The following is a 16,138-nucleotide window of genomic DNA, read 5'->3' as shown; positions in this document are numbered from 1 at the left end:
GCTCAGCAGGGCCCACGACTCAGTGCACTCCCCTAACCCATGGCCTGCGTGCCTCCAGCCCAACAGTCCAGAGAAAGACCTGAGACACTTACTGTTCTGCATGCTGGAGCTGGTTGGCAGCCTCCGGATCCCACGGGGCTCGAATACGTGGCTCTGTTAGCAAGAAAATTGGAGTTAATCCTGGGCTTTTGCACAGGTAGGCCTGTACTCCTACTGGGGAAGACCTGGTGCCTGAACTGGAGAATCCTCTTTTCTTAGAAATTGAGTTACTCAACTGCTTGGGGCGATCTGAGGGTCACCTAGTCCTGCCCTCCTATGCAAGCAAAATGGACTTTATGAGCTTCGAATAAAATAATCTAACATTCACAATCAGTTTCCCCAAATCTTTTAATAGTTAGCCCTTTAGTTGGAAGAAACAGAAACAATGACCCAGTTTTGATTTTTTTCCCCACTTGAACTATAGTCTTTAAAAACATTTTCAGATTTTGAAGCCCAAAACAGCATCATAAAACTTGCCTGAAAACTGGGCTATATGTCCACTCTTTGAATAGAAGATCTCACACATCTGCTCGCCCGCCCCTAGTTAAAGTCTTCTGCCTAAGACAAAACAGAGGGAGAGAAAGGTGTGTCAAATTGGCCCAGCGCATAGGTTGACTGACTGTCTGCGGCCCACTCTCAACCCAAAGTGAATCTAGGGCTAGATCCTTCTGCCCTGAAACACCAAACCTACTCCAAGCTTCCAGTGGCCTCTCCCACAGAAATTCACATCTTCTGGAAAAGGTTGCGTTGGCTAGGCTTCGGCAAATGGGGAATCTTGAGTTATGGATCTCACTTTGCAAAACTAACAAGTAGCAGGGGAAGGGGACTTAGGGCTTAGACAGCACTAAGAAACCAAGACAGCAGAGAGAGGAAAAGAAACAGAGCTGGGAAGGGACGGTGAGGAGTACCTGAAATCTGCCAAGGAAGAGAATGGAAGGGCTTGGTGACGCCTTGCTGTTCAGGTTAGGACGTCTGGGTGAGCCTCAGACCAAGCTCCCTCCTTTCCTGAGGCATTTCAGCACCACTATTGTCCCTAGACCCCTAGAACTAATTTCTTTGGTTACTGCTTTATCCTTAACCAACCTCCCCAATACATACACCCCCAGAAGGCTTTCCAATCAGACCCCACAATCTGTGTCTCAGCTCCTTCCGGACTGAGCAAGTGGTAAGCCCAACTTTTTATCCTAAATCTCATTTATTGTAGCTAACTTCGGTTTTGGTGTTTAGATCTTTCTCTTTTCCCGTACTGTGACACCTCCTGTCTACCTCGCCTCACTGCTTTAAAAAGTACAAACGGGAAGAGGTGAACTCGGTCCACAAAGTCTACAGACACCAAACAATGGCTTCTGTGGCTTTCCCCAAACCGAAAGAGTAAATCCCAGACTCTCAACCCAACAACACCAGGTCCAAGTAAAGGGACCAACAACTCTAACTCCACTCACGGAAGTCCTGACAGCGCCCCTCAAGGCTGCCAGTCCACCCACCCTCCCGGCTTTCTCTCAAAAAGAGGATTCTTGGGAGAGAAGTGGAGAAAATAGTAAAGTAATTTCTTGTTATAAATATCTGGAGGTAATTGTGTTACTGGTGTGAGTTGTTAGGGGTTGTAAAAAGATACAAGGGCGCCGTGGGGAGCTCAATTGGAAAGGGAGAGTTACAATAAAGAGCCCATTCAAGAGGATTGCCCAGGGAAGAGGGCGGGGGTAAAATAATGAAATAGTCACAGCATCTCATTTTTGTTTTATTTTTAAGAAATCACCCCCCCCCATTTTTGGCTATGATGATTAATTTTGCCGCCCTGCAAAGAATTCCAGGGATTATAGTTTCCACTTCAAGATCTTTTATGATTTAACTTTTAAGTAACTGAGAGGCAGCTTAAATCCATAAAACAAGTCTACGATGAAGATTTTTCTCAGTGTCTGGCTATGACTGGACATAGCAAAGGACTAGACCGCCATTGCGGTTATCTCCTGAAGTCCCCTCCTGTCTTTAGGCTGGCTCCTGAATCTTTATCATGTAACGAACAGAAACCTCACCCAGAACAAAATGTCCATCTTATACAGAGTACTCAAAGGGCAGCAGGTGTGTATGGGGGGAGGGTGGAATTCTGTTTGGAACAGAAACCTCCTAAGCTCTTCTCTAACCACATTTTTTACACAGCCTCAAGTCTCCATCCAGGCTCTGACCTCGGTGATACCATTTTAGAAAATTGTCTAGTAGATCCCCTCAAGAGCTAGCTGATTAGTTTCCCAAGCTAGTGGGAAGGTGATAGCACTTCAGGTTCCGGTTTTGCTTGGTTCCCACCCTCCTCTCCTCTAAGAAGCTATCTAATTACCTAAGTAATCGTTAACACTCAGTGCAAAAGCACCCTGGGAAGCAGGGCACACCCTGCACCCGGAAGCAGTCCTGTTCTTAAAGAAGCTAGACCCCCTCTGCCTCAGTCCAAACCCCTAGCCTAGGCTAGGTCTTTGTATTGCCTTGGAAGGGTCATAGACCTGCATCAGGAATGAAGGAGTCTTCAGAAATCTCCAAGGCCACAAGGTCTGAGTCCACAAGTCCACTGGACCTCTGTCCCCACGCCCTGACCCAAACCCAAACCAGAGCTTTCACACTACGCTATTGTTTTAATTATTTAAATTTCAAAATCCACTCCTACATTCTTCAGCTGAAGCGTTAGGAGAAACTTGGTTTCTCTCCTCCTGAACCCCCTCCTAGAAATTAGCAATTAGGGCGACAAAGTTTACCCTCCAGGGCCAAATGATAATAACTCATCAATCGCCTTCAAACATATGCAAAAGATCACCAGCCGCCCTCCTCCCTCTGCCAGTCGCAACAACTACTTTCTCTTGGATAAACTTGCTAAGCTTTCAAGGATTTTATCTTTTCATTTGTTTTTCTGATCCTATCTCCTCAACCCTTCCCAAGTTCGAGTTTGACATCCAAAATGGCGAGAGAGAGAGAGAGAGAGAGAGAGAGAGAGAGAGAGAGAGAGAGAGAGAGAGAGAGAACATTCACTTTGTTTTTAAACTTTTTAGAAAGCTCATTAATGAAAGGCCAGGATTTTTAGCACTTGAAAAAGAAAGCATTTCCACTTGAAATTCAACTCCATTTCCCTCAATTACACTTGCTAAAATTCGAGGCTATTATGACTCAGGGAGACAGAGGAGATCTGCCCCGGGAAAGAGGCAACAACTTTCTGAACTTTGAAAAGCCACTTTTCCTCCTGGGGTCTTAGAATCCAAAAGCTCTCGAATTACTCAGACTAATTAGCTGGGAGAGGACGTGATCCGAGGAGAGGGAAAGCCAGAGCTTTCATATAGATGTTTTTCCCCCTTTAGGCCACACAAAGAAAAATATCAGTACATTCGAAAGAGGGGAGCAAGCCGCCTTTCCAGCTCGAAACTTGTTGAGATGGCAACACGGGGCACAGTTTGGTCTATGGAGACACGGGAAAATACCCACCAAGAGCTGGAGGTGGGAGTCCACAGGACAAGGAACACACCAACTTTCGCAAGATAAGAGTTGTGGGAAGCCGGGAGAGCTAGGGCGTTTGTTTCCAAATCGGAGCTCAGCGCTCGGCTGAGGCTGGAGGCGAAGGCCCTGGGGGGTGGATAGAAGCTGGCAGTCCTTGGGATTGGCTCGGAACTCCCTCGGAGAGCGGGTCCGACCGCCTCGGCCTAGCGGCTTCCTTCACCGCCCGCGCTCGCTCCCAGTTCCTCGTGGCCTCGGGCGCACGGCCGGCCGTGATGCCCATCCAGTCGGCTCCGGCTAGCGGAGGGCGCGATGACCCTTTGGCGCTGCGGGCAGTTCTGGGCCCCGGAGGATCTTGCACAAAGCCGGAGCGCGGACTGGCGGGAGGCGGCGCGGAGAGTCGGCTGGTTGGGCGCTCTCTGCGCGCTGGCTCGGCCGGGGCTGGACAAAAGCATCGCCGGTGGCTGCTCTCCGCGGCCTGGGGCACGGAGGAGCCTCTTCGTCCTTTTCGGCTGACCGTGAGCTTTTGGAGGCGCTGAAGCCGAGAGCTGCGGTTTGCGGGGGCGCCCTGCAGCCTAGCTGCTCTCGGAGAGGTTCAGCCGCACTTGCGCTGGTGCAGAGCCAGCCGGCTGCCCCGAGCTCCGCGCTGCTGCGGCTCGCGAACCGTCGCCCTCCGACGCGGGCTTTCGCTGGAAGTAGAAAGTTTGGGCTCCTGCGTGGAAACTTCTCCGGCCCAATTCTCCCGGCGTGGTAGTGGGGGAGGGGACCGGCGAGTGGGGAGGAAAGAAGAGAGGGAGAGACCTGCTAGGATATTGAAATATAAAGAAATCGAGAAGAAAGAAGTGGGACTCACCTTTAAGAGGCATCCTCTCTTTCGTCGTTGTTAAAGCTCCTGTCAAGAGTTTTGTTTGGCTTTTTTTTTTTTTTTTGGTTTTTGTTGTTTTGGGTTTTTTTTCCCCCCTGTTGTTGCTTAAAGACCACAACGGTTTGAAATGACGGTATTTTAAAAGAGTTGCTCGTGAGAGTTTTCTCCACAGACGCTGCTGGGTTGGTGTGTGAGAGCAATTCTCAGATCCCTGGGAAGAAGACAGAGATTGACAATAAAATGGGCTGTCAGCGGCTGGAGAGTGAGAGATAAAGAGTGTGGGTGAGGGAAGTGGCTGCAGCCAGCACACCTATGCTGATTGGTGATGGCTCAAGTGTGTTAATGTGTGTGTGCCGGCGCCCGGCCTCGCCTCCACCGCTCCTCACTGGCCCATTAGCGAAGCCTGACCTCTGTCATCATCCTCCAGCAAAACACTTCCTCCTGCGCCTGAACCAGAGCGGGAAATGAGGCCGAGCCACGGTTCGCTTTTCAAACCCACTAATCACTCCGCAACATGCAAATGCACCGCTCGCTCCCACACAAAATATTGCTTTATGCAAAGCAGCGCCGGGGCCTCGCGCCAGCCGATTGGATGCTCCCTCTCCCTGCCCGGTGCAATTGGTCGGTTTGTTTGAATATGAATACACTTGTTTTCGGCTCTGCCGGTGGGTCCCGGCTTCATTCTCCAGCGCTGGGCCCCCGCTCCCAGGCTCTGGCGCTCGCCGAGGTCTCCGGCTCCACGCGCTTCAGCAGCCAGCGCTGCGGCCCCGAACTTGATCACTCTAATGGAGGCTTCCGAGCTGGAAGTCAAGCTGTCCCCGTAACCCCAAGCTGGGCCAGGGGTTCCCAGTCCGTGGAAGTAGCAAGTTTCATCATCTCTACGAGGTCCTTTCTTGTACAGTGGCCTGCCTCTCCACCCCAGTCCACCCTAACCCTTCATCCCTAACCCACCCTGGTCTTGTCCCCAGGACACAAAGTACAACTGTGGCGGCTCACTTGTCCACCTGACCTTTAGGAGCAAGAGAAAAGAGGCGGGAGTGTCCCTGGATCCCAGCAACCCCCACTCCGGCGATGGTGGCACAACGATGCCTAGGCCTGAAGAGGGCCTCCAGGCCGAGAACTCAGCGAGGCCCGGCGGTCGCCCCAGCCCAGGCCTCTCGAGCCTGCCCATTTCCCGACCCCATTCCCGCACCCTTGGCCTTTTCTTTTCTCTTTTCTGCTTCCCGAAGCCACCGTGCTCAGCCGAGCGGACGCACTGCCCCAGCCTGGAGAGGCCCGAGTAAACACGCCACTTACTTTGTGTACAGAGGCTTCTTGTGAAAAGCTCTGAAGAGTCCTCACCAAACACTCTCCAACTTCTCCCACGTGCCATTTGTTGACTAAGTGCGGCTGCTTTTCCAGGCCATCGAAAGGAGGGGAAGACAAGAGGGGAGGGGAAGTAGTGGAAGCCTGAGGGTGGGGGTGGGGTTTGACCAATGCTGGGAGAGATTCTGCGAGTGTGTGCCCCCGCCGGCTTTCTTGGTGTGTCAACGTGTGTCGTTGTGAGGAACCGGTTATCTGTGTGTGGTGCTTATGTATTCCCGCCAAGACTCCCTTCTCTTGGGTCAGCTCAGTCCACGGAGGCAATTCCCCTTCAACTGTTGCCAGAAAAACGGCGAGGAAAGTAAGTAAATGGCTTTTCCCTTCTGACCACACACCAGAAGTCCATTTGTTGAATGCCGGACATTAGGATACACCTCAGTACACTCCAAAGACGTCCCTCGGAGTCTGCAGTTTAGGTGACAGGGGAGCAGGCGGCTGCCTTGTCCTGCGCTGTCCGGAGCTATATCGCAGCCTGCGGGCCTTGGAGCTGAGAAGTAGAAGGCCTGAGATCCGGAACACACTCAGAACACAGCAAAGGGCAGTGGAGTTGGCAAAGCTGAGGCAAGGAGGCCGAAAGCCACCACCGAATCCTTTGATTCTTTTGACTTAGGGAAAGAACCGAAAGTCGGCGTCCAGCAGTAGTCTGCTCACTCAGTTATCTCTGGCAGGCTGCACTGACGAGTCCCCGTGGGAATTGGAACCAGATGGACGCTGCAGGCTGCCTCTGAGCCTGATGTGGTCATCCTAGTCTAGCCCTTGCCTGGGACCCAGCAATACAGTACCACCAAGGAGCCTTAGCAGAGTTCCGGGAACAGAAGAGGCCTTCCGTTACCCGAGTCAGAGGTGGGTTAGCACAAACCGCTCATCTCCTCAGCTTGGGAAAGGTGGTTGGCTAGCTGGGCTCGTTCCGGAGGACCTAGGGCACTGGATCGGAGCTAGAAAGAAACACTGGCCAGAGGCTAAGGAGGTGGCGCTACTGCTGAGTTGGTGGCCTCCAGTGAAAGATTTCGTAGGACCGGGACTTTCAGAGCTTCCCAGAAAGTCCTGCCTGAAGTTCAGGTTCCAGATCAGAGGAGTCTGCATTCTCTTTTTCTCCGCTTTTACATCTCAAGCAAGCATTAAAGAAACAAGATGATGGGGGGGGGGAGTGTGTCCAACGACTGTCCCAACTGGAGGCGGCCAATATCATTTTTACAACCTCTCAATTAGCAACCCAGTGGATTAGCACCCTCTTAAGCTTTGCCTAAGAAAGAGGCAGTCATAATCTTGTTGCTATTTTCCCCTAGGGCATTGCCTCTTTCAATCAGCCCCTTCTCCCACCCACAACCCCCACCTCACCTCAGAGAAAAGTTTTAACAAAAAAAAAAATCAGAAGAAGCTAGGAGCCTGGTGTGAATGCTGCTGACGTCATTGGGTGGAGATGGGGGCTTCGGGTGGGACTGTTGGAAAGTGCACAAACAAGAAACTGAAAGGACTTGGCTGCGTCTAGTGTGTCAATATTTGGGGAGGGGAGCTGAGGAACAGAAAGAGGCAGAGTTTCTAAAGTTTAAGGAAAGGGCCAGGAGATTCCCTCTCTCTCTCTCTCTCTCTCTCTCTCTCTCTCTCTCTCTCTCTCTCTCTCTCTCTCTCTCTCTCTCTCTGTCCTGTCCTTGGTGAATCCTCTTTTCTGCCAAGCACCTGCTGTGGGGATGAGACCTGGGAGGAGAGAGGCTAAAACCAAGGCACAAGGCGTCGGTAAAATTGAGACAAATGCTCGGGTCGCCATTTTAACTGCGGCTTTCAACACGTCGGAGGCCCACTTCACTTGTCCTCCAGTGCAAGGATAAACAGGCTGGCTAAACTGCACTTCACGTTCCTACCCCCATCCGCACCCCCGCCCCCACCTCCCACTCCCCGCCTTTCACTTCTACTCTTTCCTATCCTTTCCTCCATTCCACCCTCTTGCCGGTGCAAGGACCTTTTTCCTCTGGTGGGAGTGTTCTAGCAGGGGCCGGGTAACCGAAAGCTGTTGATGTGGAGGGAGTGGTGCTGGGGGCATCAAGATTTGCTCTCTAATCAGAATGGAGACGACAGTGTGAGACCCCTTCAGAATCTCACTTCCAACAGTCCTTGGCAGCCTGTGCCCACCGCATCAGGTCTCTGTCCCGAGAGCGGCCCCTGGCGAGGCAAAGAAGTGCCCAGCTCTCCGGGGAATGTGCTTCAGCCTCCCAGCCTCAGAACCACCAGTATTCTATTCGGACACCTCCAAACTCCCATTTCGAATGGTCCTAGCTGAGATGCGGTGCTGGCACACTGGGAAGGGCGAGGATGCATTTCTTGGGAGAAGGAAGGTCTCGATAAACGCGGGAGACACAGAACCCCAAATGTGCAGGCCCTAAAGAATGGATTCCATGGATTGCCAGGATGGCAAACAAATTAAAGGGTCATAAACGCCAAGGTCTTCACCCTAGCCACCCAGTTCCTGGTACCTTCCTGGCGTGGGGCTTTCTCGTTCTGCTTTCCCCAGCAACCTACCCGAATACTGCTCACTGGCTAGCCTAGCCAAAGCCCAGAACAGTACAGAAGCAGAGGAGAGCCGAGCAACTGCCCAGCGGCGTCTCCAAGCTATGTGTATGTAGCTTGACTGGAAAAAGCCACAGTGCCCTTGCCTTTCCTTGCTTCCTGCCTAATGGTTAGTGTATCTGGGCGATCAAGGGTCCTCTTCTATTCATATAGGGCAGCATCTCTCCTCCTCCATTTCCCTCCCAGCCCACCACTAAAATGCCTAAACCCAGCATTGTCCAGACCGGTGTCCCAGCAAAGAGCTTTCTTATGGGAGGCGAGTTAACTCTCAAGCCTGCTTTCTTCTGCATCCTGCAGCTGTCTATATTGAAATTAGATTCAAAGTCTCAAATGCATAGGACACCCTGAAATCCCTTCGTTTTGAGATTTTTACAGATAGGGTATCTAGGAAAGTTCTCTTTCCATTCCCCAACCCCAGGATATTCCTTCAAGTCTCCTTTCCCTCTCACCTCTGCACTAAAGAGGTAAGAGTTCAGCTTCAAATGAAAAGCTAGCTAAGGTCACCTCACTTTATAGAATATGTCTAAACAGCTGTCTGTATAAAGGCCAGGGACTGACTCCTGCAATTTGTTTTGTCCAGGAGCTAGAAACACACAGGCCTGGTGCTCAGGATTTTGAGACTTGGAAAGAGAGAGAGCAAATGTCAGGGCTGGCTTACTCCAGCAGCCTGGAACCGAACTAAGCTCACCCTGACAGGCTTTTAAAATGACATTGATTGAGACAAGCTGTTCCCAACCCCAGTAAGAGTTAATCTGCCTGTTAATCAAGGCGCTAAGGGGCTCAATGTGAGTTTTATTAGTGACTGGAGAACAGAGGTGGCAGTAGGGAGGGATCAAAAGCTGGAATCCCAGATATTTGTCAGTGCATACTCCTCCAAAAAACGATGTATTTTTCATGAAAGAACAATTTGACACTTTTCATCATTCTCTAGCCCAGTCTCACAGACGGGGACTTGAAGCCTCCCCACCAGGTTAAAAAAAAAAAAAAAAAAAAAAAAAAAAAAAAAAAAAAACCATGGAGGTTGGTAGTCAGGGGACAAGCAATGAGGATCAAGAACTGGTTGTTTTATTGGAGATCCTGGGAGACTGTCCGAACTCCGGTCTCAAGGCCCTGAAGCCAGATTCCTCCCGAAAAGAAAAGGAATGAAAAGTGAAGCAACAAATACTACCACAAACAAATACTGGCTCTTATCCTTCTAGATCTGCCACTACATCAGGTAGGAGTAGGGTCTGGCCCAGGCACTAGAAAGTTCTCATTCTCTCTCTCTCTCTCTTTCTCTCTCTCTCTCTCTCTCTCTCTCTCTCTCTCTCTCTCTCTCTCTCTCTCCTTTCTCAGTCTCTTCCTCTCTCCTCTCTCCGAGAGAAGCTGGATTCTTTTTGTTTTTCCTTTCAAAGTCTACAATAAATAAACTCCTGGACACTGAAGAAATTTGAATACTAAGTTCTCCAATAATTCAAATGAGAAAAAAAATAGACACAGCAATTCGATTTGTCCTCTGATCAAGGAGGGCAGCGGAGTGAGACCACAGCAGAGGAGGTCCCTGGCTCGCCCTGGGCGCAGGGCGAGGACTCTGGTCAGAGGTAATTATGTCACCGCGTTTTCTCGCTGTGACAGCCGAATAAACACAATCTCCAATAAACATCTCTAATGAGGGAGGAGGCCCGAGGATGGCTGGGTTTGATTTATGACTGGAGGAGAAGGTCCACTTCCTACTGCGAAGCGGGCAAACTGCTCACCGCTCAGCTCTGGAATAAGAAACTCACGAAGGAGAGGACCCCCGTTCAGGTAAGGTACTCAGCCCAGTGGCCACTTTGCCCATGGCCTCGTTTCTATGTAAGGCGCGCAGAGGGGACTCTGCTCAGTTAGACTCTTGGGCACCTGTCACAGGTGCTCGAGATCCAAATGGGCTGTACAAGTGCCTCCAGCAAGTCTAGAGAGAGGGCGCCAGGAGCACGAGTGGGAGTGGGTGAGATCCAGGCCAGGCCTGATATATGGCCTCCTCAAATTTCCGGTGGGTTACTGCTGTGCCCCGACTCAGCCAGCCTGAGCGTCTTATAGTAAGCTTAGGGCTTGGCTGAGAGATTTTTCCAACCCGGAGGAAACACCATTTAGTTTAAGTTTGGGGAATCGCTTTCCTGATCCACTTCGGCAAAGTTCTGGCCTTCCTGGAGCAGGAGCGTGGCTGGGTGCCTCTCACCAGGGCACTCAGCAGCCGGGTTCCCCTGGAGCCCACACGCTTCCCGCTGAAGCAGAGAACTCCGCGCTGGTAGTAACCCGTTCCCGGTAACCCGAGCCCGCATTCTAGCTCAGTGAGAATCGCTAATTATTAGGTCTTCCGAAGGGAAGCTCAAATCACACGCTGGGGCCTTTGCGCGCTGCCTAGCTCTGAAGGGCAGCATTCTTTCGTCCCGTGCTCCTCTTGGGGGAAACGAAGCCCAAGACTTTGACTTCGATGATATGGGACACACATCTACACAACCTCGGGGGAAACTTTTGTCCTAAGTCGCCCGACCTTCCGCTGGGTGCTTCCACGAATTCTGCGCGAGGCTTCTCCAAGCATGAATGTGGCTAATTGCATCGGGGAAGGCGTGTTGCAAACTGCATGCCCACCGCCTGCTTTTCTTGGGATCTCAGAGATTTCTTTTGACTGCGGCCACAGCCACCACCCTCCCATACCCCACATTACTCCCAGCTCAGGGCCAGACAGGAAGTCCACTCTAGAGACCAGAACAATTTGTTACTTTTACAAAAAAGCATGCTTCTCAAAGACATTCCCTTCTCCCCTCCCACCCGCATCTTTGTAAGCCTCATTTTAAAAGAAAAAAAATTAAGGCCGGGGCTACTCGGGGAGGCTTTCTACGACCTGAAGACACCGGTTGTGGACGGCGGAGAAGGGCGCTTCTACTAGCGGGGTGAGTTCTGGCTAGAGCCAGAGCGGTTACCTGCGAGCCGAGGGCGGGGTGGCAGGTGAGCCTGGTGGCGCTGGTTCCCACACTTCTCACAGTCGCTTCTCGGGGGGAAGTAGCAGATCTGACAGCCGGGTTCTACGCGAGGACCTGCCCCAGAGTTTAAATGTCAACGATAAGAAAAGAGGGTGCTCCGGCAGGCGCTAACTTTCCTTAATATCCACGCCAGCGCTGCCCTCATTGGTTGCCGGGCGCGCGTGACGTCACGGCGGCCAGAGTTGGGTTCAGCTCCGCAGATTAGCTCTCCGGCCCGGTGGGAGACTCCCTCTCTTCAGAGTCTGACTCGCTCCATCCTAAGAGTCTTCCGGGGTCTGACCGGTAACTGCACAGGCCCAGCCTGCCTGTGGCTGGTATTATCCTCCCTGAGGCTAGGCTTAAGCCCCCCTCCCCCTACTTCCAAGTAAACAGGTCCTCCGGAGTTCAGGGCCCTTCCAATACTCTGATCCCACGGTCCCAGACCTTAGGCTAGCCAGGTTATCTAACTGACCCCCTAGCCAGCCCCTAGGTTCTCTGGGGAGTCACTTCATCAGAGGGACGAAGACCACGAGGGGTCGAAAGGAACCTCTGGCAAGTTCTTTTCATGAGGTTACCTAGTGGATAACACTACCTGGCCCCTGCTTCACAAGTCCCAAGCTGGGCACAGACCCTGGCTCCAGCAGCCAATGAGCAAACTCGTTTTCCAAACTGGGCCAAAAGAAGGCCTGTTGGCTATTTCCTGAGGGAAGCCCCAAAGCCAGAGTTCCCGGGCTTCCCTCGCCAGTGGAACTGAAAAGCTCCATTCATGTAGAAAATGTAGATGATGGTATTTATCTTTGACTTAAGGGCTAACTGTTGACTTTGTGGCCTAGAGGGGCAAAAGTGGGGACATGGACGATTCAGAGGTTAAGATTCCCCTTCCTCTGCTGAGTGAATGAAGAAATTGGAGCACGCTCTCCAGATACTGATCCCGTGGTCTTCACACCCTCTGTGGAACTGAAGACGGCTTAGATTTGCTAAGCCTGTCTATTTTGGAATAGATACCTACACCCGCGTCGATATCCCTGCCCTTTTGGCCTCGAGGTCTTCTCAACTTTCATTCTCCTCCCTCTTCTGCTTGCTTTGAGTCTGGAGTTTGGAAATGACTGTGATCCTGGAGGGGCGGGAGACTCTTGAGGACCGAGGAAGGGAATGGGACTGCCTTCAGGCAACTTCTGGGAGATAGTCAGGGTGGACCAGGGTGTACACGTGTGGAGACCAGGAGGAGAGCACTTGGACGCGAGGAAGGTTCGAGGGCTAGAGCCTGCACTCAATGGCCGGATGGGGGCGGTGAAGGCAGAGAGTCTTGCGCTAGTGGTGCTGGGGTGCTCGCTCTCCAGGCTCTCGCTCCACCCCCGACACACCTGCACCGGTGTGGAACTCTGCAACAAGCCCAGGTCCGCTCCAGCAGCCCGCTGGCCGGCTCCTTCAGATTTGACCAGCTTTCAGCAAGACCTTTTCTTTTCTTCTACCACCTTGCGGAGTGCATCACGCCTGGAGATCTGGTTGTGTGGAAAAGGCGAAAGGGAACGTGTTGGATGGGTCCCAACAGAGATATTCTTATTTACAAAAGCCTTCCATTCTTTTTCCATTCCAACATCTACTCCCCTCAAACCACTGTCCTGTGATCTGGATTCTAGAGTGGTCCACTCATCCCGAGAATCCTGATAGTTTGGGAAGTGGCATTGAAGCCTTTGCTCTCTTCACCCCCACTGACCATCTCCTAAAACTTAGTTTCTCCGTAAGGCCCTAGCTTTCAGCCAGAACTTCGTCCAGTCACGTTCTCAAATGCCTTGCGGTCCCATCTAGTCCACCATCTGCCTTGGGGGATGGGTGACTGGTGGGTCCTGGGCCTCGGATAGGCCTTCCCAGCTTCTCTGTGTCTGTCCCAGGCTTTTCACCCACCCCTTGTTCCTACCGGAGGCTGCAGCGAGGGCTGCTGGAGCTTGTTTGGAGCCATTAAGCTTGTGCGGATCCCTGCAACACAGCAGGGTGCTCAAGAGCGAAGCTGGAAACGCCACAGCCCTCGCCAGCTTATCTATCTGTCAATAAAGGGCTCGTTAGGGCCGGGTGAGAGCACGGCTAGAGGTGGAGGCGAGGCCAGACCTTGGCCCTCCGGAGCTCCAGGCCAACGCAGAAGTCGCTCTCTATTTGCCCCCGGCACACACTGAAAGCTGGGAGGGAGCGGGCGTTGGGGTCACCACCTGGTAAGCGTAGCCACGGGCCTGAGTCTGTTTCTCCGGGTAGCCATCAACCTTACAGAACTCTGGAGACCCTACCAGAAGTCTCAGTACTGGGGGAGGGCGGCGGTGCTAGAGCCTCCCTTCAGTGCCTGAGACTCACCTCCAACGTGTGCCCAGCCTTGGGGGTTATGACCTTGCTGGTCTTGGACTCTCAGCATTGAGGAAAGCTTGGAGGCGTGATAGAGAACTTATAAGTCTCCTCGGAAGTGCTAGGCTGTAGGTGGGGGTGAAAGAAACTTTTCCTCCAGGTTTCCCCTTGTCCCAGGCTAGCCTAGACTACAATTCTCCTACACTTGAGGAACAATCCCAAGTTCTCGGTAGCAGTTTGATTGCCAGCAGGTAGTGGCCAAAAGTCTGTGGAGGTTCCATTCCTCTCTCATTCCTGGAGCTCCCTTTCTAACTAGTTGAAGGGAAGTGGAAAGTAGGGTCAGGGGAGGGGAGGGGCAAGAGGGATGGAAGGAAAACGACAGGGAGGGTGAGGCAGAGAGGTGTGGGAGAGGAAGGAGGGAGGGAGGGAAGGAGGTGGGGAGAGCATATGTGTAGTTTTGAACCATAGCTAAGACCTCTTGTTGTCCAAGGAACGTCTGGCTAGCCCACCCCTCCGTGTGCATCTGGCCCTTTCCCTTAACTTCTTTATGAAAATAAAGCATTTTCCGGATTGGCGAAGCCCCGCCTACTGGATCTAGACTACAGGATGGGCATTTGTCTTTTCATTGAGAATATCTCTCTAAAAAAAAAAAATTGATTCACCCTGTTAAGTTCTATCTTTAAAGACTGGCAATCCGGGGTGGGTGCTAATTCCTAAGACTGGTTTAATAAAGCTCTTCCAGTACAAAAAAAAAAAAAATAAGAGGGCAGAGAAATGTCCACAGATGATTGAAAAAGATTCTGGGGCCTCCTTGCAGGTCATTTCAGATATCTACACAAACCAAGCAAAGCCGAGGTCACTTAAGCAATCAAATTAACTGGATACTGCATGGTCTCTTACTCCTCTCCCCCTGCCCTTCACATCCTCCCTTTTAAACAGCAAACTTGTTCTGTCGGGGTTTTTTTTTTTTTCAAATCAAAATGGGAGGAATATTTTGTGAATTCAAGCATCAAACAGGGAGATATTTATGCAAAGATAATATTTGCCACATCTTTACCCTGGTCTAAAGGGCTGCATAATGGCCCGATTATATATGATTTTGCGATTTCCATGCTAGTCAATTATTTTCATGCTCTCATACAAAGAGATGCCTCACTTAGCTGCCCAGGTGCTGTTTGTTCTGCCACACAGTAAGAAGTTCTGCTGAACCTTTCAGAAAATCCTTATTTCTTCCAGTTTGCTTTCCCCACCAAGGAAAACCTCTGCTGCCATCAATTCAGGAACATTCCACCGTCTTTTTCCTCTTAAACATCCTCATATGAAGTCAGTTTGCCATACCGTGTTTGATTTCTTTCTCTCCCTTGTCTGGGTGGAGATGGAGACATTAGCTGAATTCCCTGGGGGTGATTGGATGCAATTCTCTGAAAGTAGACAGGCACGTCCTGGATGTTAGAAATTCACTTTTTCTCAACCTGACAAGGCCGGCTTCGATCTACAATTGTATTTGAATGGGCAATGAGCGGAAAGATCTCTCATCATTAAGGCTGTGTCTACTTTAGCAAAATAAGGAGAGCCTTCATTTGCACACAAATTCTCATAAAAGTTGAATCCCTTGCAACTCTTTAATAAAAAAGGATGTCTTAATAATTTAAGCAGGAGGTGAAAGAATGGAGATAGGGTGTTTCAAGTGTACCCCTCCCTTCCCCCTCAAAGGGCTATGTGATCTAGTTGACTTTTTTACTTTAAATCTTAAATAAGATGTGAGTTCTAACAAGAGGACTGGCACTTACTCCGTGACCCTTATAATTGGATTAAATATAGACCAAGACATACAAAAACACACCAAGATTGACACCTGCCAACTGGACTTCCTTATGATTGATTGTGATGCTTCGTGCTGGCAACAATAATGAAATAAATTGTACGGATAAAACAGCACATTTGTCATTTCCGTGCCATGAGTGAGGAAGTCAATGAGTTAGGCAAGCTGTTAGCTGACAGGCACAAGCAGGAGGCAAGCTAAAGAGATAAATAAGGATTCCAGGCATTGACAGGACAAATTATAACTTGTCACAACCTTTTTAAATTCAGAAGTTTTCAATTAACATATATATTGCTGTTACATATAAGATAAGGGGACACTGAGGTAAACACACTGGCAGTACAGAAGACCCCCACCACCACACACACAAGCTCCGAGGGCTTGGGCACAGGGACTGCTAGGAGGGCAACAGAGGGTCAAGATTCTGAGCTGGTCTGGGAGCAGAATTGGGTAATGGAACTCTGCAGTAATGAGGCTTCCTCTTTAGTTCAGACAACCCCCTTCCCATAGACCCACCACTCTGTCCCCAAAGAGGAGAAGCTTCTGTGGGGAAAGATTCCCAGGGCAGGGCCTTCAGTCCAGATCTGGCACACTGAACCCTGTTGTCCCTCTTGTCTTCAAGTGTGGAGTTGGAGGTAGAAAATTGAGTATTCCCCTTTCACTACCCAAACACACAAGCTCTTCTCTCTGTCTCTTTCTGTGTCTCTG

The 16,138-nt window shown here is 50.9% G+C and overlaps 1 protein-coding gene across 8 annotated transcripts in view; it reads right to left on the bottom strand.

Moving 5' to 3' along the window:
- The window catches only part of Pax6 (paired box 6), a 28,789-nt gene extending 16,744 nt beyond the window's left edge, over positions 1 to 12,045 (bottom strand). For 2 of the 8 annotated variants that reach the window (XM_087649522.1, XM_087649532.1), the window contains exons 1-4: positions 11,239 to 12,045; positions 4,361 to 4,583; positions 517 to 597; positions 93 to 153 (exon numbers count right to left, since the gene is read on the bottom strand). In XM_087649522.1, the coding sequence (XP_087505648.1) occupies positions 93 to 102 (10 nt within the window). In that variant the 5' untranslated portion in view covers positions 103 to 153; positions 517 to 597; positions 4,361 to 4,583; positions 11,239 to 12,045. 8 annotated transcript variants of the gene reach the window in all.
- Positions 12,046 to 16,138: the final 4,093 nt, after the last annotated feature.

This window comes from Rattus norvegicus, chromosome 3 (genome assembly GCF_021556685.1).
Source record: "Rattus norvegicus strain SHRSP/BbbUtx chromosome 3, alternate assembly SHRSP_T2T, whole genome shotgun sequence".
NCBI classification, from domain to species: Eukaryota; Metazoa; Chordata; class Mammalia; order Rodentia; family Muridae; genus Rattus; species Rattus norvegicus.
The sequence above is the reverse complement of the archived record's forward strand: the minus strand, read 5'-3'. Positions and strand labels throughout refer to the sequence as shown.